Source organism: Pseudophryne corroboree, chromosome 2 (assembly GCF_028390025.1).
Source record: "Pseudophryne corroboree isolate aPseCor3 chromosome 2, aPseCor3.hap2, whole genome shotgun sequence".
Lineage (NCBI taxonomy): Eukaryota > Metazoa > Chordata > Amphibia > Anura > Myobatrachidae > Pseudophryne > Pseudophryne corroboree.
This window is the reverse complement of record NC_086445.1, coordinates 181725428-181746715: the sequence shown is the minus strand read 5'-3', so window position 1 is coordinate 181746715 and position 21288 is coordinate 181725428. Positions and strand designations below refer to the sequence as shown.

Below are 21288 nucleotides of genomic sequence, written 5' to 3'. Positions count from 1 at the left end.
AAGGGGGGCTGAATATGTAGCACTCCCTTTACAAATGTCTGAACTCCAGGCAGTGAAGCCAGTTCTTTCTGGAAGAAAATCGACAGAGCCGAAATCTGGACCTTAATGGAACCCAAGTTTAGGCCCATAGTCACTCCTGACTGTAGGAAGTGCAGAAAACGACCCAGCTGAAATTCCTCTGTTGGGGCCTTCCTGGCCTCACACCACGCAACATATTTTCGCCAAATACGGTGATAATGGTTTGCGGTTACTTCTTTCCTGGCTTTTATCAGCGTAGGAATGACTTCCTCCGGAATGCCCTTTTCCTTTAGGATCCGGAATTCAACCGCCATGCCGTCAAACGCAGCCGCGGTAAGTCTTGGAACAGACAGGGCCCCTGCTGTAGCAGATCCTGTCTGAGCGGTAGAGGCCATGGGTCCTCTGATATCATTTCTTGAAGTTCTGGGTACCAAGCTCTTCTTGGCCAATCCGGAACCACGAGTATCGTTCTTACTCCTCGTTTTCTTATTATTCTCAGTACCTTTGGTATGAGAGGCAGAGGAGGGAATACATAAACCGACTGGTACACCCACGGTGTCACTAGAGCGTCCACAGCTATTGCCTGAGGGTCCCTTGACCTGGCGCAATATCTAGTTTTTTGTTTAGGCGGGACGCCATCATGTCCACCTGTGGCCTTTCCCAACGGTTTACCAACAGTTGGAAGACTTCTGGATGAAGTCCCCACTCTCCCGGGTGTAGGTCGTGTCTGCTGAGGAAGTCTGCTTCCCAGTTGTCCACTCCCGGAATGAACACTGCTGACAGTGCTAAGACGTGATTTTCCGCCCATCGGAGAAACCTTGTGGCTTCTGCCATCGCCATCCTGCTTCTTGTGCCGCCCTGTCGGTTTACATGGGCGACTGCCGTGATGTTGTCTGATTGGATCAGTACCGGCTGGTTTTGAAGCAGAGGCCTTGCCAGACTTAGGGCATTGTAAATGGCCCTCAGTTCCAGAATATTTATGTGTAGGGACGACTCCTGACTTGACCAAAGTCCTTGGAAATTTCTTCCCTGTGTGACTGCCCCCCAGCCTCGAAGGCTGGCATCCGTGGTTACCAGGACCCAGTCCTGTATGCCGAATCTGCGGCCCTCTTGAAGATGAGCACTCTGCAGCCACCACAGTAGAGATACCCTGGTCCTTGGAGACAGGGTTATCAGCCGATGCATCTGAAGATGCGATCCCAACCACTTGTCCAAGAGGTCCCACTGAGAGGTTCTTGCATGGAACCTGCCGAATGGAATTTGCTTCGTAAGAAGCTACCATTTTTCCCAGGACTCGTGTGCAGTGATGCACCGATACCTGTTTTGGTTTCAGGAGGTCTCTGACTAGAGATGACAGCTCCTTGGCTTTCTCCTGCGGGAGAAACACTTTTTTCTGTTCTGTGTCCAGAACCATCCCCAGGAACAGTAGGCGTGTGGTAGGAACCAGCTGTGACTTTGGAATGTTTAGAATCCATCCGTGCTGTTGTAGCACTTCCCGAGATAGTGCTACTCCGACCAACAACTGCTCCTTGGACCTCGCCTTTATAAGGAGATCGTCCAAGTACGGGATAATTAAAACTCCCTTTTTTCGAAGGAGTATCATCATTTCTGCCATTACCTTGGTAAAGACCCTCGGTGCCGTGGACAGTCTAAACGGCAGTGTTTGGAATTGGTAATGGCAATCCTGTACCACAAATCTGAGGTACTCCTGGTGAGGATGGTAAATGGGGACATGTAGGTAAGCATCCTTGATGTCCAGGGATACCATGTAATCCCCCTCCTCCAGGCTTGCAATAACCGCCCTGAGCGATTCCATCTTGAACTTGAATTTTTTTATGTATGTGTTCAAGGATTTCAAATTTAAAATGGGTCTCACCGAACCGTCCGGTTTCGGTACCACAAACAGTGTGGAATAGTAACCCCGTCCTTGTTGAAGTAGGGGCACCTTGACTATCACCTGCTGGGAATACAGCTTGTGAATTGCCTCTAGCACAGCCTCCCTGCCTGAGGGAGTTGTCGGCAAGGCAGATTTGAGGAAACGGCGCCTCGAATTCCAGCTTGTACCCCTGAGATACTACTTGAAGGATCCAGGGATCCACCTGTGAGCGAGCCCACTGATCGCTGAAATTTTTGAGGCGGCCCCCCACCGTAACTGGCTACGCCTGTGGAGCCCCCGCATCATGCGGTGGACTCAGAGGAAGCGGGGGAAGAATTTTGATTCTGGGAATTGGCTGACTGGTGCAGCTTTTTCCCTCTTCCCTCGTCTCTGTGCAGAAAGGAAGCGCCTTTGACCCGCTTGCTTTTCTGAAGCCGAAAGGACCGTACCTGATAATACAGTGCTTTCTTAGGCTGTGAGGAAACCTGAGGTAAAAATTTTTCTTCCCAGCTGTTGCTGTGGATACGAGGTCCCAGAGACCATCCCCAAACAATTCCTCACCCTTATAAGGCTCTATGTGCCTTTTAAAGTCAGCATCACCTGTCCAGTGTCGGGTCTCTAATACCCTCCTGACAGAATGGACATTGCATTAATTCTGAAAGCCAGCCGGCAAAATATCCCTCTGTGCATCCCTCATATATAAGACGACGTCTTTAATATGCTCTTATGTTCGCAAAATAGTATCCCTGTTTGACAGGGTCACAGACCACACTGCAGCAGCACTATCTGCAGGTCTCAGTCTAGTACCTGAGTGTGTAAATACAGACTTCAGGATAGCCTCCTGCTTTTTATCAGCAGGTACCTTCAAAGTGGCCGTATCCTAAGACGGCAGTGCCACCTTTTTTGACAAACGTGTGAGCGCCTTATCCACCCTAGGGGATATCTCCCAGCGTAACTTATCCTCTGGCGGGAAAGGGTACGCCATCAGTAACTTTTTAGAAATTACCAGTTTCTTATCGGGGGAACCCACGCTTTTTCACACTTCATTCACTCATTTGATGGGGGAACAAAACACTGCCTGCTTTTTCTCCCCAAACATAAAACCCTTTTTTAGTGGTACTAGGGTTAATGTCAGAAATGTGTAACACATTTTTTATTGCCGGGATCATGTAACGGATGTTCCTAGTGGATTGTGCATATGTCTCAACCTCGTCGACACTGGAGTCAGACTCCGTGTCGACATCTGTGTCTGCCATCTGAGGGAGCGGGCGTTTTTGAGCCCCTGATGGCCTTTGAGACGCCTGGGCAGGCGCGGGCTGAGAAGCCGGCTGTCCCACAGCTGTTACGTCATCCATCCTTTTATGTAAGGAGTTGACACTGTCGGTTTATACCTTCCACCTATCCATCCACTCTGGTGTCGGCCCCACAGGGGGCGACATCACATTTATCGGCATCTGCTCTGCCACCACATAAGCCTCCTCATCAAACGTGTCGACACAGCCGTACCGACACACCGCACACACACAGGGAATGCTCTGACTGAGGACAGGACCCCACACAGCCCTTTGGGGAGACAGAGAGAGAGTATGCCAGCACACACCAGAGCGCTATATAATTTAGGGATTAACACTATATTGAGTGAATTTTTCCCAATAGCTGCTTGTATATACAATATTGCGCCTAAATTTAGTGCCCCCCCTCTCTTTTTAACCCTTTGAGCCTGCAAACTACAGGGGAGAGCCTGGGGAGCTGTCTTCCAGCTGCACTATGAAGAGAAAATGGCGCCAGTGTGCTGAGGGAGATAGCTCCGCCCCTTTTTCGCAGACTTTTCTCCCGCTTTTTTATGGATTCTGGCAGGGGTATTTATCACATATATAGCCTCTGGGGCTATATATTGTGATTATTTTGCCAGCCAAGGTGTTTTTATTGCTGCTCAGGGCGCCCCCCCCCCAGCGCCCTGCACCCATCAGTGACCGGAGTGTGAGGTGTACATGAGAAGCAATGGCGCACAGCTGCAGTGCTGTGCGCTACCTTGGTGAAGACTGAAGTCTTCTGCCGCCGATTTTCCGGACCATCTTCGTGCTTCTGGCTCTGTAAGGGGGACGGCGGCGCGGCTCCGGGAACGAACACCAAGGACGGGTCCTGCGGTCGATCCCTCTGGAGCTAATGGTGTCCAGTAGCCTAAGAAGCCCAAGCTAGCTGCAAGCAGGTAGGTTCGCTTATTCTCCCCTTAGTCCCTCGATGCAGTGAGCCTGTTGCCAGCAGGTCTCACTGTAAAATAAAAAACCTAAAATAAACTTTCTTTCTAGGAGCTCAGGAGAGCCCCTAGTGTGCATCCAGCTCGGCCGGGCACAGAAATCTAACTGAGGTCTGGAGGAGGGTCATAGTGGGAGGAGCCAGTGCACACCAGATAGTACCTAATCTTTCTTTTAGAGTGCCCAGTCTCCTGCGGAGCCCGTCTATTTCCCATGGTCCTTACGGAGTTCCCAGCATCCACTAGGACGTCAGAGAAATCCTATTATTCTCCCTCCAGGGGTGTCGTGGACACCCCAAGAGGGATAATAGTTGTCGGGATATCGAGTCCTTCCCATAAAGCAAAGCTGGGTAATAACAGCCAAGAGGGACCTGATCACAAGCTTGCAGCCTATAGTACTGAACAATCCATTTAATTTAAACAATCCATGTAGTATGCAGTTAATTGGTTGTGAGATCTCAAAGCAGATTTCAGTACAGGTTCTGCAACACACTTGACACAACCTGTAACAGCATTAGTGGATAATGTGTGATCTGGATGCCAAGCACCCGGCCTTTCTGCACCCCGCTGCCGTCACCCTCGACCATGAAGTTAACCTTCCAAAAAATTCCATACCCAACAGAGAAAAGGATTCTTCACAGTAAGAGCAGTAAGGATTTGGAATTCTCTGCCAGAGAAGGTAGTAATGGTGGACTCAATCAATAAGTTTAAAAATGGAGTAGATAAATTCCTAGCGGAAAAAAAATATCCAGGGATACAGCATTTAATTAATATTAAAAAAAAAAAAAAAATGTAATGTACAGTAGGTTGAACTCGATGGACATTTGTCTTTTTTCAACCTCAACAACTATGTAACAACTATGTATGTAACCTTATACCGCCTGCAGAGACTACCTGACCACCAGACGTCTCAACCACCGTTCTTGCAATAGGAGCCTACATGCTGACTCCGTGGATTACCTACTTTCTGCCTGCCCCACCACGCCAGGCCACCATCCTGCCCTCTGTGCCCCTGCTCTCTCCATCAGTCAGCACGAGGTTCCACCACGGACTGTGCCTGAAGTGCATCACTGTTTGCTCTATGTACTGTTCCCTGCCTTTTACCATGTACTTCTGCCCCACTGTGTGCTATAGCTTCACCGAAGTGCATCCTCCGTGGGCAGATGTACTTCACTTGGATCTATTCATGCAGGAAATATTATAATGCTACACATGTCAGTTTTCCGCATGTATGCCTTGGGTCCTTGTACGGCTTATCTCCAGCAGTGTAACCTTCAGTAGTGCGCCCAACATGGCTGGTTCCTGGTATGCTCGTGGATGGGATGAAAAATCCATGGACCTGACTGTTATGGTGTGGACCCTACTCCTATAGCGTTAGGACGCTGCAATCAACCATTTTGTGTTATCTCTTCTAGGCGTAAACAATTCCACCCAGGCTAATCCCTACATAGTGCGCTCAAGACAGCTGCCTCACCTGGTATGTTTTGTGGATGGAATATATAACCTGTGGAAGTTATTACCCAAAATGTCTACATTAACCCTGCTTATTGTGCTCTCTAGGTTTCTGTTGTTTTTTCATTATTTCTGTGTGGTTTTCTATTTTCTGGCTTTATTACTCACTATAGCAGGTTTAAAGTGCTTGTTATACAACATTCGTCTAACGCACTCACCACCCTAAAGGGCCCCATACAGTAGAACAATAATGCCCGATTTCATCAGATTTCGGGCATTCTGCCCGATATATTGTATGAAATCGGGCATTTTTGAGGTGCTCCCGATCCGCGTACCCGTGAGCATCGGATCGGATCCTCTAGAGTGACCGTGCTGCACTAGCGATCATGTCCGACCCCGCAGGCATGGCCGGGATCGCCCACGATACAACGTATGCAAAAGGACGGCATACAATGTATCTTGGGCGATCCTGACGCCCGGGAGGCTGTCGAGGTGATCGCCTGTGACATGACGATCGGACTTGTCACATAAGTGTATGGGGCCTTTTAGCATTTAAATTGGTACAATCATGCATAAAGATTGCACTGGGTATTCACACTCTATTTGTAGTCTGTTGACACCTTTGACCATAACTTCAGTTATGAAGACTAATGACATGACAGCTGTGACATTAGAACATTTCTGTGGTCATTTTAGCTCACACAAGCGACATGCAAACTAATGACTGGACATGCAATATAACAATAGGAGTTTAGTCGCACACTACTTACCTTGTTGCTGAGGAGGTGTCAGCTCACCGGTGCTGCCTGCAGACATGTTATCACCGCTCACTCTCCGAGGGGCACAACTGGTGGTAACAATAGGAGACACTGAGCTTGGAGGAGACTGGCCACCAGCCTGATTATAGGAGGGCATACATGTGGATAAGGCATGGGCACCATAACCATTAGGAGGGCATTTAGTTGGGAGATAAGAAGGGTGCAGGAAATGTGGGTAAATATGTCCATATCCAGCATCCGGGAAATGGGTAAAATGTAGAGAATCTTCGCCATGTGGAATAGAGAATCCATAGTGCATCTTATCCAGAGGAACCTGGAAGGGAGGTGCAATATCATGGTTGTGTTGTGAACTTTGCCCATAAGGTTGTGACAAGTGTGATGGGAGCTCTCCTCGATGAAAAGGTTGCATTGGTGGTATTTTGCCTCCTTCCAGAGACCACATGTTGGGTACAGGGTAGCAAGCTGTGCTTTGACAGTGAGAACAGGGGCACATTGGAGGGAAAACGTGTTCATGACGAGGTGGTTGGCATATGTATTGGCGGTTTTCTCTCAAACTGCCTCTCTTTGGTGGGCTCTGTGTTTGGTTGGGGTAATGCTGGGGACCTTCCGACAATGAACGGTACAATCTTCTTCTGTCTTGATCACCATACAATGCTGGATAGTGACCACCTTGCAATACTGCACCTGCTCCTGGTTCACCTCGTGGATCAAGGAAGCCTTCTCCTCTGAAATAAGATCTGTTAGGGGGTCCCTCAATGTTGGGGCCAGCATACCCTAACCTGCAGGAACAATGCCTAGATAATAAAGGCCTCCTTCCAGGATACATAGCTAGGCCTCCAAACTGCCCCATCTCTTCTTCCAAAATGGCTGCCTCATGATCTCTTTGGCCATCCCAGTGAGTCCCGCCGGATGACTCTCTCTGCTCCTCCCAGGATGCAGAGGTCAAAGGCAAACTTTGTGATGTTCCTTCATCAGACACTCCAGACCACTGTGGTGAGTACTGGAGTCTTGCTTCTCTTGCCATCTTTGCCTGAATGTTTTGATTTATCCCATCCGGATGATCCCGATGCTGCAAATCTTGAGGTCTTTCATCCATTTTTTGTCTTTGGTGTCCGTTTTGTGTCACTGCTTGCTCATGTTTCAAAACCTGGGAGTACTGTGGCTCTCCCTCCTGTTTTACGTTAACCCCAAAACCACCCAAAAGTTTATTTAGGTCTTCTTGCTCAGCTGCTGTTGGCAAAGCTTTCTGTGGAGTCTCCTCCAACCTCTCAGTAGGAGCAGAGGAGTGCCCAGAATCACTGCTAACGGACAGAAGACGCCCATGTTGCTCAGGACTTCCATTAGTAGATGCCAACGGTGTGCTCTTCTTGTTCACACGGGCATACAGGCTGCCATCCACCGGCCCACGGGTGTGACGGAGATCTAGACATAACAAAAGAATTAAAAATCTAAGATGGGAAATGCTTAAGACTTGCGAGGGATATAAAAAGATCAATGTAAAACAAAGTCTGCAGAACTGTGATACAGAAGATATTCACAACTAAAACAAAATGAGTATTTTTTATTAACAAAACTAAGTACTAATGGAACTATAAAAGTACCTTTATACGGTCTGAATAGAACATCAAAATTATTAATGCCATGCATGAATAACCAACCAAAAGTGTAACACAATAGTTTTTTTTACTGGCAAATGTCTCTCACACTAACTTATATACAGTATTATTTTATTTAGAGATTTTTTTTTTAAAGCTATAGGGGGGATTTCAATTGTTTTTGAGCGTCCGTAAGTAATGGGCGTACAATAGGCGGTATTCAACTGTTTTGCCAATGGGTACTAGGTCCATGGGCGCCCATTATTTATGCTCATACCCGCCTGAGGTGGCAGGCAGAAATAAGCTCAAAGTCTGTCTTTTGGGTGACCAAACACAGCAAACGCAGTACTTTGCATGGGTTTAGCTGCTTTGCACATCTAGACCCGGTGCATATGGGCACGGCAAGTAATGGGCGCACTCGGCACTCACACCTATTAGCAAAACAATGAAATATCCCCTGTTGGATGCCCATTACTAACAGGTGCCCAAAAACAATTGAATTCCCTCCATGTCATCATGATTCCTACAAGATACTGATAAAGGTTTATGATACAAGTTACTTAGTCCATGAGTGGGGTGGTCTCCAGGTTGCCGAATGTCGGGATCCCGGCGCACAGTATACCGTGCCCGCAGCGTGGCGAGTGCAGCGAGCCCGCAAGGGGCTTATTTGCGCTCGCCACACTGTTGGAATGCCGGCAGTCGGGCTCCCGGCGCCGGTATGCTGGTCGCCGGGAGCCCGGCCGCCGGCATACCATACTACACCCCATGAGTGTACCATGACATAGAACATAATTTTCTTACTACTGCTATAGAACTAAACAGATTTAAGAAAAGTCTAAGGGGTAAATTGACTAAGGTGGTAGGTTTTTTTATAACTGGTGATTTTGCTCATAGCAACCAATCAGATTCTACATAGCTGCTTCTAGAAGATAATATATAGAATCTGATTGGTTGCTATTGGCAACATCACCAGCTATAAAAAAAACTCCCACCTTAGTTAACTTGCCACCTTAAACTTTTCTTTTTCTTATTCCCTAAGAATGAGCTTTTCAAAGGGTTATTTTTTAAATGGACTATATATACAAAGAAATAATTTTTGAAATGGACTATATATACAAAGAAGAAATTCAGGCAACTATTAAGATAACAAAATATGGATTCTGGTCTGTATTTCATTGAAAAAGATTACAATTCAGTGTCTCCATGTATTTTTTTTTTTACTATGGGGTCTATTGAATTACTGTCAAATTTTTTAAAAAAAGTCGGAAAAACTGCACTTTCCTACTTTTTTTAGGTCAAATTTGGATGCGACCTATTTAATTATAGTGTGATTTTTCCAACTTTTAGAAAAATCGGACTTGTCAAAAAACACGTGGATCGGCGGATTAGACACGGATCCACGTTTTGTCGGATTTGCGGGCAATTCCTACAGTTTTTTTGCCCGTTTCCGACAATGGGGATAATTCCAAGTTGATCGCAGCAGGAAATTTTTTAGCAGTTGGGCAAAACCATGTGCACTGCAGGGGAGGCAGATATAACATGTGCAGAGAGAGATAGATTTGGGTGTGGTGAGTTCAATCTGCAATCTAAATTGCAGTGTAAAAATAAAGCAGCGAGTATTTACCCTGCACAGAAACAAAATAACCAACCCAAATCTAACTCTCTCTGCAAATGTTATATCTGCCCCCCCTGCAGTGCACATGGTTTTGCCCAACTGCTAAAAAATTTCCTGCTGCGATCAACTTGGAATTACCCCCAATGTCAATCCAACTTAAAAAAAAAAAAAGTAGGATCGGCATTGTTGAAAACGGACAAAATCCTGTCGGAAATTGCAGCAAATTGAATACTGGACTGTTGGATCCTCTCCGTCGGTGAGGATCTGATAGGCACTGAATAGACCCCTATGTGCACTTTTGATTTGAGCGGCCCACAGTTGAATTTACATCCAATCCTTAATCAGGCCCCAAGGTGTAGATTCACTGGACCTTTTATAAAGGAAGTGGAAGTGTTGCCCACGGCAACCAGAGTCTAGCTATAATTTTCTATACTGCACATGAAAACTAGAATGTGACAGGTTGCTATGGGCAACACATCTGCTTCATCTTTTTAAAAGTTTAAGTAACTCTACCCCTGAGAGAGGAAAACTGGTGTTACAGGTAGAGCATAGGCTCAGTACTTTATAGAATGCTTAGATTTTGCACAATACCTGTAACATATACATATCTAACATTCACTTGCTTTTATTACAGCTTAAGATAAATATCTGTTTATGTACGAGAAATGCTTGTGCAGACCTAGACTAGACTAAATTATTTCTGCATCTAGTCTGTGTCCTTTCTCAGTGAGTCATCAGCATTAGTCACATAGACATGAAAGACTTGTATGCATTAAAAAAATTAATTGTATTAAAAAAAAGCCCCCAGCAATTTTAGGGCACTGTAAAGTTAACCACAAAGACAAAGTAACGGGGTCTATGAGACTGTTGCTCATTTGCTAATCGTTGCAAAGATGCGCTATGTCTCTCTCCCAGGGTAGTTTGTGCAAGTGACAACGTGCTAAAGACATCTCCGTGACTGTACAGTAAAGAATAATACAGCTTTTGTGCCTATATCTGACATGGTAAACTCACCCTCCAGACTGTCCTCGTGGTTAACGTTCAGGTTCTCGTAGGAGTCGTAACGGACAAGTGGATCAGTAATGTCATAATCCACTGAAATGCTGGGATCCTTGTGGAATACCTCTCGCCCTTTAATGTGGGATACACAGAGACACAGGAGGTAATGAGTGGACTACAGGAAGGAAGGCGTACGTACAGTAACAGCTGAGTGTTGTGTAGGTGGGAGACAGATGTGTTTCTATAATATAAATTGAGGTGGAGGGTCAGTTATACAGAAATGTTGGGATTTAAGTAATTCATGGCTGTGTATCATGACAAATACGAGCATCTATATGAATAGAAAAGTAAACATCAGGACCTTGTGGCGTAGGAGTGATAAATGGTTTAAGACCACTCTGGAGCCAAAAGACTACAGGTTTTAGAACTTTACTCGAATACACAGACATTGTGAGATTAAATATTATACATACTGTAGGTAAGAGGAACACTCTTACCTTTTGCTTTGTCTTGTCCAGAGGAAAATATAAATTCCACAGCTGCATCATCTGGGAATTTGTCATCTTGGAGAAGGGAAGGACAATTGTTACGAACATGGAAAGGCCAACAAGTAGAAATGCTCAGAGAGATTGGCTTTATTCCGCCAATGGTAGACAAGTATATAACATCATAAGACTACAGTCATGACAGGTGTGGTAAAATCTGAACTGTTCGTGTGCCTGAGGTTACGAAACACTGCACTAGTCACTACGGTACATGGCACATGAATCCTCTCCACCTACCACTTTGCTTTAATACTAATTAAACAATAGAATTACATTATGCTTATTCTTCAGGGGTCAACTTCTGTTCAAGAGCATAGTTCTGTATGTCCAACATGGATAGAAGCCTATAGCCTAGTAGCAGGACCCTGGAAACTGGATTCAAGTGCTGACAATCACACAGAACATTAGCTGGGCCTGGCTTATATGAAAGACCTTAAATCTAGCTCAGTGGCATCCTAAAATGCCCAGCTATGAAGGAACCACATTCTGTCCTTTTCATTTCACAAAATAGCCTGCAGTAAACATGCAACACAATTGCATCAAAGACCACAAGAGTATTGTTCTTGTTACTCCTAAATCATGGCCAGGAATTCAGTCTGCCAATTGCTCTAATCTCACTCTTCCCTTTCACCCATGTTATTCAGCATATGGCTGATGGCTGACAGCTGCTTCGCAGCACATAGTACGTCGGCTGCAGTATTCTCACCTGTGTTGGCGCAGTCCAGCTGGTCTTTACTAAAGCACAGATGAGTGTTATGGATTGTACATGTATGAAACTGAAGTCTGAAGAGCACTTCTCTATCGTGAGGCTTGCAGCGCTTGTGATAGCATTTCACCTGTGACAAACACATACAGATATTTGCTATCAGAGCAGCACAATATTTTCTTTAGGTCTCTAGCATGTAGAAAAGCAGATCATGTTCCATAGGTGCTACATCTTGGTCTCTCACAGTGATTGGGGAATCTCTCCACTGAAAGCAGTTCTGTTTTGGAGAACAGCATATTGGCTGAGCGTACCATTCCCATGATTTGCTTCTAAGTAAGTAAAGTTTGAATGAAGGGAGGTGGGCTGCGAGTGGGGACAGACCAGTATGGAGGAGAGGAGCAAACACTATTATGATCACTGCTTCCAGGACAAGGGTCATGGTAGCAAGGGACGGGGGTCTACACTACATAGTAAGTAACTACACAGGCATGTGTGACTTATATGGAGGTATTTTAACTATATAGAGGAGTGGCTCACAAACGTAATCCTCGATCTCTCATTTCCATTCTTTTTATGAAAAAATGAAATATGAAAGTGGATCGCTGATTGAATCCTGACTTATTGGTATTGATCATGCAGGATTTATAACTAACAAAGACACATCAAAAGATGCGTTTTCGTGCCACTGCCCACTTCATCAGGTTAGATACATGCAGGTCCAGGCGGGTATTAGACTTCAATAGCTGGATAGGCAGAAATAGTAAGGATAGGATGATATCTAACATGGATTGTTCGTGCAGATCAATAATTAGAACATTCTAAGAAGCCAGAGAGTTGATAATTCAGCAGCGACCGTGAGAAAGGGTATTTGCGCCACTTCTGCCGTCAGATGATACAGCCGTTATTACACAGTGCAACGGAGACCACAGATCATGTGATTTTCCTATTATACTGGGCTTATTTCTCTACATATATTGCTGCAAATGTTATGTTCCCAATGCCTTAATATTAGCGTAAACATGTATATATCACACTAGTACATACCATGATGTCACCTTTGAGGAGTAAGGCCGGCTCCAAGCTAATGCACAGCTGACGTTTCTGGCCTGTGCCATCTCCCAGGCTTAAGCTACAGGAGAAGAAGAAGAAAGGAGAGGGGAGAAGGATAGCAGCAGCGATACACTTAAAACACCACAAATAAAACTGGTTAAGATCCAGAAATTGAACTTACTAGATCCCAGAGGTGTAGACAAGCTGCATGGACTGGTAGATCTTTAGAAAAGGGCAAAATCCTGGAGGCAGAGACACAACAAATAAATCAGTATGAAACGAATGAACACACCACATGGAGAATTAAGGTCCTGCCATTCCTGGTATTTTATGTGGCATGGATAGGAATGTCATGGAATGATCTAGCGAAACAAGGAGGATTACTATAACACAGGTGAAATACCACAGATTTATTGCTGCAGATGTGCAGATGGAAAGCGCATGACAAGATAACAGATGGTGACTGTAAGTACAGTAGCTCTGCGGCAGACATCCATTAGGGAGAACTGGAGTTCACACAAGGGCTACACAATGGGCATCAAAACGAAAAAACGAAAGCCATCACCAGGGGCACAGGTGCTCGTACGCATGTAATCACTGTAGCCAACCTCTGACATACAGTATACTTTAGCAATTTACTGGGTATTATTCTTCTTTATACTTAGGGAGATTTATTACTACACTTCATTTTAGTCACATACGATGTATTTCAGCATGTTCTTCCATGCATTCCTATGGTGAGGATGCATCATTCCTCTAATTAACACAGTCATTTCAAATTGTACCTCTTGTTATGGATTGTAGTTTGGCTACAAAGAGAAGCGGAAGGTAATTTCAAAGCAGGCCAGGGTGCAGCCATCATTACAAATGACTGACAGTTCAGTCAGCTGTGATGAGATACAATTATGCCTGCGCTATTTTCCAGACACCCTTGTGACCTGAACTATGTAAAACCCATAGAAGTCATCCCGTGTTTAACCCTCAGCAACAAATGCCGTGATACCACCACTAGCCCTGTTACGCCAGGTTTATTTGGGGCCTGATATCATGGAAACTAGGCATCCTAGGTTACAACTTCCCAATGACACAACGGCAGACATAGGCACGAGAGGTTATGATTTGCTGTGTGTTCTATGACGCATACTTGCATTCTGGAACTTAATATGAATGTTACTGGAAATACCCCCTATATAGGGGCTATAAAGTGCTGATTTATACATCCTCCTGCAAACTCTAACTATGGGGCAGATGTATTAAGCCTGGAGAAGTGATAAAGCAGTGATAAGTGGAAGGTGAAAACGCACCAGCCAATCAGCTCCTGTAATTTTTCAAACCTGTAATGATTGGCTGGTGCGTTATCACTTTCCACTTATCACTGCTTTATCACTTTGCCAGGCTTAATGCATTTGCCTCTTTATGTGGTTATGAACAGCGAATATAAAGATCATCTAAATGAGGTTAAACAGCAAATCATCTTACAGCACTGCAACTGAAAAAGAATCAACAGCTACACTGCATGCTGCGCTAACACCGAACAGATGTCTGACATACGCGTGAATGATTGGTATGCACAGACCACAAGGGAAGTGCAGTGATTCAGGCCTGGAAACCTGCGCTCTCATTCTATATTCTAACCTCATGGAAGCAAGTACTCGCTGCATGTGTTCTGATTACATTTGGCACAGTGATATTTATTCAGGATTTTTTCTTCCTAAGAAAAGCTGGATGCGACAATGTTTCAAATTCCACACAGAATGTAAGTAAGCGTCTAGCACAGAATCTAAAATGGACAAGATGGGGTTTGTTCAGAGATGTGAGCAAGGGCACTGCACACTATAGGGCTGTATGCGAAGCAGATGTCAAAGCAAGTCCAAGATTTACAGGAAACGTGTGCCTGGGACAACTGTGTAACGAGCACTGTGTAAGCTGAAATTAATAGCAGAACAATGACATAAAAGACAGCCCCAGTTCCTCAGTATAGTTACAGTAATACATACATGTGGATGCTGTGAGGACATATACGTTCAAGCAAGTTCTATCTTACATTAGATTAACATTCTTAGATTCAACATTAAAACACACACACTATATATATATATATATATATATATATATATATACACACATACATATATATATATATATATATATATATAAAAATATAAATATATAGTAGAGGGTAATTCAGGCGGTACTCACCAGACTCCAAATGATGTATTTAAATAAGTGTCATTTTTATTGACATCTGACCAACATGTTTCGGAGGATAACCTCTGTCCTCAGGGTCGGAGGTTATCCTCCGAAACATGTTGGTCAGATGTCAATGAAAATGACACTTATTTAAATACATCATTTGGAGTCTGGTGAGTACCGCCTGAATTACCCTCTACCTTGCATGGTGGGCAGCTAACCCCACGAGGAGGGCACCCCAGCACATACTTCCCACGGTTCACGAGTGCCGGGCAGCTGTTGGAGATATATATATATATATATATAAACTTTTTTTTTTTCATTGTGTACCCTAAACTATAATGAACATGTCAAATGTAAAGCCCTATGGGGGGTGATAGTGATTTCACAATATCACTTATTTACTGCGGATCTGTCAACTACACAGATGCAGTCAAGTTGTGCTCTGAACCGGTGCCAATGAGAATGCAGCTTATCTGCCAATGGTACTGACTCCCCAGCTTACCACCTTCCCAATGAGGCCATCATTTCTTAGAGAATAGATAGGCTGCATACTAATGAATATTGGTTTATGGCAGTACGGTTGGTGTAATGGTTAGCATTACTGCCTCACAGCACTGAGGTCATGGGTTCGATTCCCACCATGGCCCTAACTGTGTGGAGTTTGTATATTCTCCCCGTACTTGCGTGGGGTTCCTCCGGGTACTCCGATTTCCTCCCACAATCCAAAAATATACTGGTAGGTTAATTGGATCCCAACAAAATTAACCCTAGCATGAATGTGTGTGGTGTACATGTGATAGGGAATATATAGACTGTAAGCTCCATTGGGGCAGGGACTGACGTGAATGGCCAAATATTCTGTGTAAAGCGCTGCGGAATATGTGTGCGCTATATAAATAACTGGTAATAATAATTAGGGCAGTGGTTCCCAAACTTTTTTGAATCACGGCACCCTAGAGTATCAGAATTTTATTCACAGTACCCCTAGGCCAAAAGTTTCTTATTGAGGAATTTAGAAAGAAATATTAACTTAAGTACGAGTAAACTGTGTTTCTAGGTCATCCTTAGGTTCAGTTATGTGGTGGGGGACAGGATTTGTTTCTGTTTGTCCACATGTTTTATGATGGGCAGCCACCTGCACTGGTGTTGCCTATAACATTGACCATTAAAACTGGGACCGGTCCAGGACCACTAATCCAAGGCACCCCTGCAAGTTCCTGAGGCACCCCAGGGTGCCAGGGCACACAGTTTGAGAACCAACGTTTATGGTGAAAACAGATTGTTGTCAGTGATGAGCAACGGTGGCTCAACCCCAAACTCATTTCTGCTATCAGATTTTTTTGCTATACTGTAACTTGTAACACTTGTTTACAATATCTGCTGATATATTATTAGTAATGTGAGGCACTTTTAAAGATTAGAGGGCCACCCTTGCAGCTCCAGGAGTGGATCAGGTTTCCTATCACTGGTGTAGATCACGGGTGCATTTAAACCTATTTTACTTGTGAGTCCTCTCTGACAGCCCTGGCATTTAAAGGAAAGGACAGTAAGAAGACCGATTTAATAATACAAATCATACAATCCAATGTGGATTTATTTAGAGATGACCAGTCACATGGGTGCGCGACTCATATTAAGCAGAATAGGGGAAAAAACACAGCACTAAGGGGGTCATTCCGACCCGATCGCTCGCTGCAGTTTATCGCAGCGCAGCGTTCGGGTCGGAACTGCACATGCGCCGGCGCATGCCAGACAGCCTAAGGCCGACGTGGCCTAGCGATCGCCTCTGCCCGCTTGACAGGCAGAGGCGGTCGGTGGGCGTGAGGGGGCTGGACGGCGGTGCGGTCCGACCAACGCAGGCGTGGCCGTACCGTTGGAGGGGCGGGCCGCCGCGGCTGCGTGACGTCACACGCAGCTGCTGCGACCCGGGCAGCGAAGAGGTACTCCTCAAATGCAAAAGCATCGTCGTTGTGCAATGCTTTTGCATTTCTGCAAGGGGGGGGGGGGGGGGCACTGACATGCGGGGCGGACTATCCCTGTGCTAGCCGTCCCCCCGCGTGTCGTGTCTGAGTGCATGCCTGATCGTAGCTGTGCTAAATTTAGCACAGCTACGATCAACTCGGAATGATCCCTTAATTTACATTCAGATTAGAGACTAGCAAAATCCTGGTTGGACTGAAGTTAGCAGCGGAGCTATGTGACCTTCCAGTGACACAATCTTCAAGTTCCACTTTGCTCTTGTGCTGGATGGCGTTTTCCCACTCTCTACTGAAATGAGCACTTTCATTCTGTGCAGCATAAGACTTACACGGGCAGAATTCTGTGCAGAACACACACCTAATTCTGTCAGAGAACCTTGCAGTCAAACTGTGGAATGGTACGAATGTTCGGCAGAACACTTCGCCAAATTCTGCTCACCTCTACTTGTAATCCTAAATACTGATGTACAGTAAAAGTATTTTATTTCCATTACACTGTAAGTTGTACAGATGTGCCCTCATACATCTTTGTTGCAGTCACGCCAAACAGCCCCTCTTGGCACGCCAGTTTCTGTGAGAATCTTCTAGTGTTGGGCATCTTTTTTGCTTCTTCATTGCCACAAATGCATTGTAGTCGCAATGGAATGGGACTAAGACACACGAGGAGACTGTACTTATTAATTAAATATATGACACATGTATATCTGTGTTTGACTGAGTATCTGAATCTGTACATGAAGTGCTACAAAGCAGTAGTGGCAGCTTTCTCCCAATAAAGTTCTGTTCTGCTCTGTATACAGACTCAGGGGTCTATTCATGTACTGTAAATTGCGTTAAAAAGAATTGTTACTTTTCACTACATATTGCATCATTTCAATGCAATACTTAGTAGTTCAAAGTAGCAATTCATGAATACCATTCCGACAAAGAGATCCGAAAAGTGGGACCCTCCGCGATCCTGGAGCAAAGTGCGGTACTTCCAGATACCGCATTCTCAGCCTTTAAGGAGCTAACTGCGCATGCGCCAGAGCTTAGCAGCAGGTCAGCACGTCGGCCCGGACATGGGGGGGGCGACGACGATGACGACAGATTAGCCAGTGACAGCTGCCGGTGTCATGGCTGGGGGCTTCCGGCAGTCGTCTGCACAGGGGTTGCTGCAGTGCTGGCCACACAGTGAGGACAGGCTTGGTGTCTACTAGCAGCATGAAGGAGGGGAAGACGTTTTTCACAGCCTCCATGCAGCAGTGGGGGCACAAAGAGTTGGCGGCTGGGGTCGGTGATCATCCCAGGAGGGGTGGAGGTGCAGAGTGCGGCTGTGAGTGGCGGCGGGGGATCATTGTGTGGCTGTCAGCGCCTGCGGTGGGGGTGCTAGGAGCAGCTATGGGGCAGACTGCAGCTGCTGGCGGTGGGGGTGGCGGGGTGCAGTGAGCAGAGGGAAGCAGGGCGTGTGGGTGTTGGCAGCGGCGTTTGGAGGGAGTGCAATCGGCAATAGCAGTCTAAGGTAACGCCCATGCCGGGGCCAGACATCTCACTCTGCTTCTCTGCCTAGTAGGACTGGCCACCTCTGATTGGCTAGTGTTCATTCAGGGGGCGGGGATACAGCAGTCTCCGCTGCTTTTCTCCCCTCACCAGCCTTCTAACACCATCCTGAGATGGAGAATTTGTTTAGAGAAGTGAAATAGAAAGCTGAGCCTTCCGTGCTTCTATGTTTTGCTCTCCCCATACTAGTGTATGGGGAAGCAATTTGTACACTGATCAGGGGCACAGCTTGAGCAATCTAAGATTCCTCCACAGTAATCCCTTCTATGAATTGGAAGAAGCAGTGAAAAGCCGTGTTATCACTGATAAAGGGCTTTTCACTGCTACATGAATAGACCCATCAGTCACACGCAGATATATCAAATTAATCAGCACAGTCTCCTCATGTGTGCTAGTAACATTGCAATTAAGACGCATATTCAGCAATAAAAGACACGGACTTTCGCAGAGTTGCACAGGATGAAGCGGATTATTCACGCCAGCATCTCGCGCTGCATGGCGTATTGAGGCTAGATGTATGATGATGCATCCGTATGGCAATATTACACATTTTATGAAGTGTATAATCTCTATGTGGGCATAGTTGTTGATATGAATAATTACCACCATCCGTTTGCAGTGCAGGAATAACCGGCAGCAGCACGCACTGCAGGGATAACATGTCACTGCTGATCTTTATGGTACCGGACAGTAAACCTCCAAAGTAATTGATATACCTGCACACAAAGACACCAGGATTCAGTCACATGCAGTCAGGAAGCAGTAATCAGTAATCTGTACTTGCTCAGTAATTATTCTTTAGATTTGGATGTTTGGACGACAGCGGGAAAATACCATATGAGTAAGAGTAGCTTTACATATATCACAATGTTCTCCTCAGAAAATTCTGCTAGCCGGGTAGGGCAGTGAAATACTTCACTAAACAAAAAATGTTGCAGATATTGCTGGCATTACACAGATATACAGGGGCACAGTGAGAGCAGCGGGCAAGTACTGATTACCGGGGCCCGGGTCAGTTGCTGAGGGGGGCAAATATACCCCTTTGCAGCATGGCTTGGTGCCACACCTCCCGAATTGGGATATGCCCCCATCTGCAAATCTGATTTTGGGTCGTCAGCCCCCGGAGCAGGACAGTGCTGTCTGGGACGCCCGTGAAATTGATCCTGGGGAAAACACTGTATAAACGCCTATGCCTTCTCTATTGGTGTTCTCTTTTAGCTAAAAAATATAAATACCTGCAAATATGTATTCAATATAACAGTAATAATGCATGTACGCCTAGAGGTATATTGAAGTGAAGGGCTGGGGAAAGGGGGGGAGGGGGGGGAATCAGGGTCCTCATGTAGGGGTTACCCCTCTGAACTACAAACCACCCTGAAGTGGTTTACAAAAATGCTCAGTACAAAACCATCAGACTTTACAGAAAATTATTTTTGCAAAGTTACATTTCCTATCAGAATTCCTGCCCCCCTTCGCCCCATTACTTCTCTAAGGAAACAATACTGAGTTCTGCCAATCTCTATCACAGGAAATAAGTCCAGTGAAAACCACTCGGCAGTCCCTGATAACAGGATACCAGGCAGCCGAGCATTTCTCAGCTGCAGCAGGAAGAGGTTCAGATTTCCCTACTGCACAGTAACAAAACATTAGTTAAGTGTTTGGCCATTGTACGTGAGTCAGGAATAATGATACGGCTGCTGGGTCACTGCGGTTACCACTTTCCCCTCACTGACCTGCGCTGGGAAGGATGAAGTGATGAAGAGGACTTATCTTCACAAAACTTTCTCATGGCCAGAGTGCTGAGTGCCTGATCCACACTATAACCAGGAGATGGAAAGCAAGCATGAGATTAGCAGCCAAAGGGGCGAGGGAACGAAAACAAAGCATTGCAGGTGGAAATAATTCATAATTTAAAGGAAAGAAAACAGTGAGAATAGAGATAACTGTGCAAACAGCCTGCAACAGAGTATGTCGTTTTATACATGAAAGTTCTCAAATGTTTATAAATAATTTTACTTGCTTGAGGTCATACAGCTATACTCTCCTGCTACTGTAGCCTGGCAGGACATGATGGAACTTGTAGTTCCATATAGCTGGAGAGTCAAAGTTGCCCATCTCTGAATAAAAGCATATAATTGAACCTAAAATACAAGTTGGTCCAATGTACGAAGGTATTTGTAACATTTAGAAATGAATAGATGGAAGCAGTCATGATATAAAGGGAATATCCAGATTCTAGAGATTCCTTTGGGTCACAATCCCTCTTACAGCTAGATCAACGAGCGTCCCTCCCTTGGGACAATTACCATTGCAATATTCAGCCTCCTGCTAACAGCAATATCCAAGAAAATTGCTAAGATTAGTGTTTGTCCATCTCATTGAGCCATCCCTCGTTTATGGAAGATGTTCAGTACAAGGCTGGATGGACATGACAAGCGTTTGAATAAGGTGCAGCTGTTCATTTTATACAACAGACAGACCTGTAAGACCAGTCAGAGCACGTTGGCTTGAGAGGAACAGGACCTAACTGTGAGGTTCTCTGGGGAGGGTCCCCCACCTTTGTTCTAATAAGGAGGGGGTAGTAGTTCATAAAAGAAAAAACAGAAAAGGAGGAGAACCCACCACAAAATGTTTAGCTGGAAACACCAGTGACAACTGGTAAAGTGGGCAATATCACTGCCTGCATGG

The 21288-nt window shown here is 45.4% G+C and overlaps 1 protein-coding gene across 2 annotated transcripts in view; it reads right to left on the bottom strand.

Moving 5' to 3' along the window:
* The window catches only part of TNS2 (tensin 2), a 275056-nt gene that overhangs the window by 58807 nt on the left and 194961 nt on the right, over nucleotides 1-21288 (bottom strand). For both annotated transcript variants that reach the window (XM_063952083.1, XM_063952084.1), the window contains exons 11-18: nucleotides 20334-20417; nucleotides 19204-19316; nucleotides 13071-13131; nucleotides 12884-12968; nucleotides 11840-11969; nucleotides 11086-11151; nucleotides 10604-10720; nucleotides 6371-7801 (exon numbers count right to left, since the gene is read on the bottom strand). In XM_063952083.1, the coding sequence (XP_063808153.1) occupies nucleotides 6371-7801; nucleotides 10604-10720; nucleotides 11086-11151; nucleotides 11840-11969; nucleotides 12884-12968; nucleotides 13071-13131; nucleotides 19204-19316; nucleotides 20334-20417 (2087 nt within the window). The remainder of the gene's footprint in view (nucleotides 1-6370; nucleotides 7802-10603; nucleotides 10721-11085; nucleotides 11152-11839; nucleotides 11970-12883; nucleotides 12969-13070; nucleotides 13132-19203; nucleotides 19317-20333; nucleotides 20418-21288) is intronic.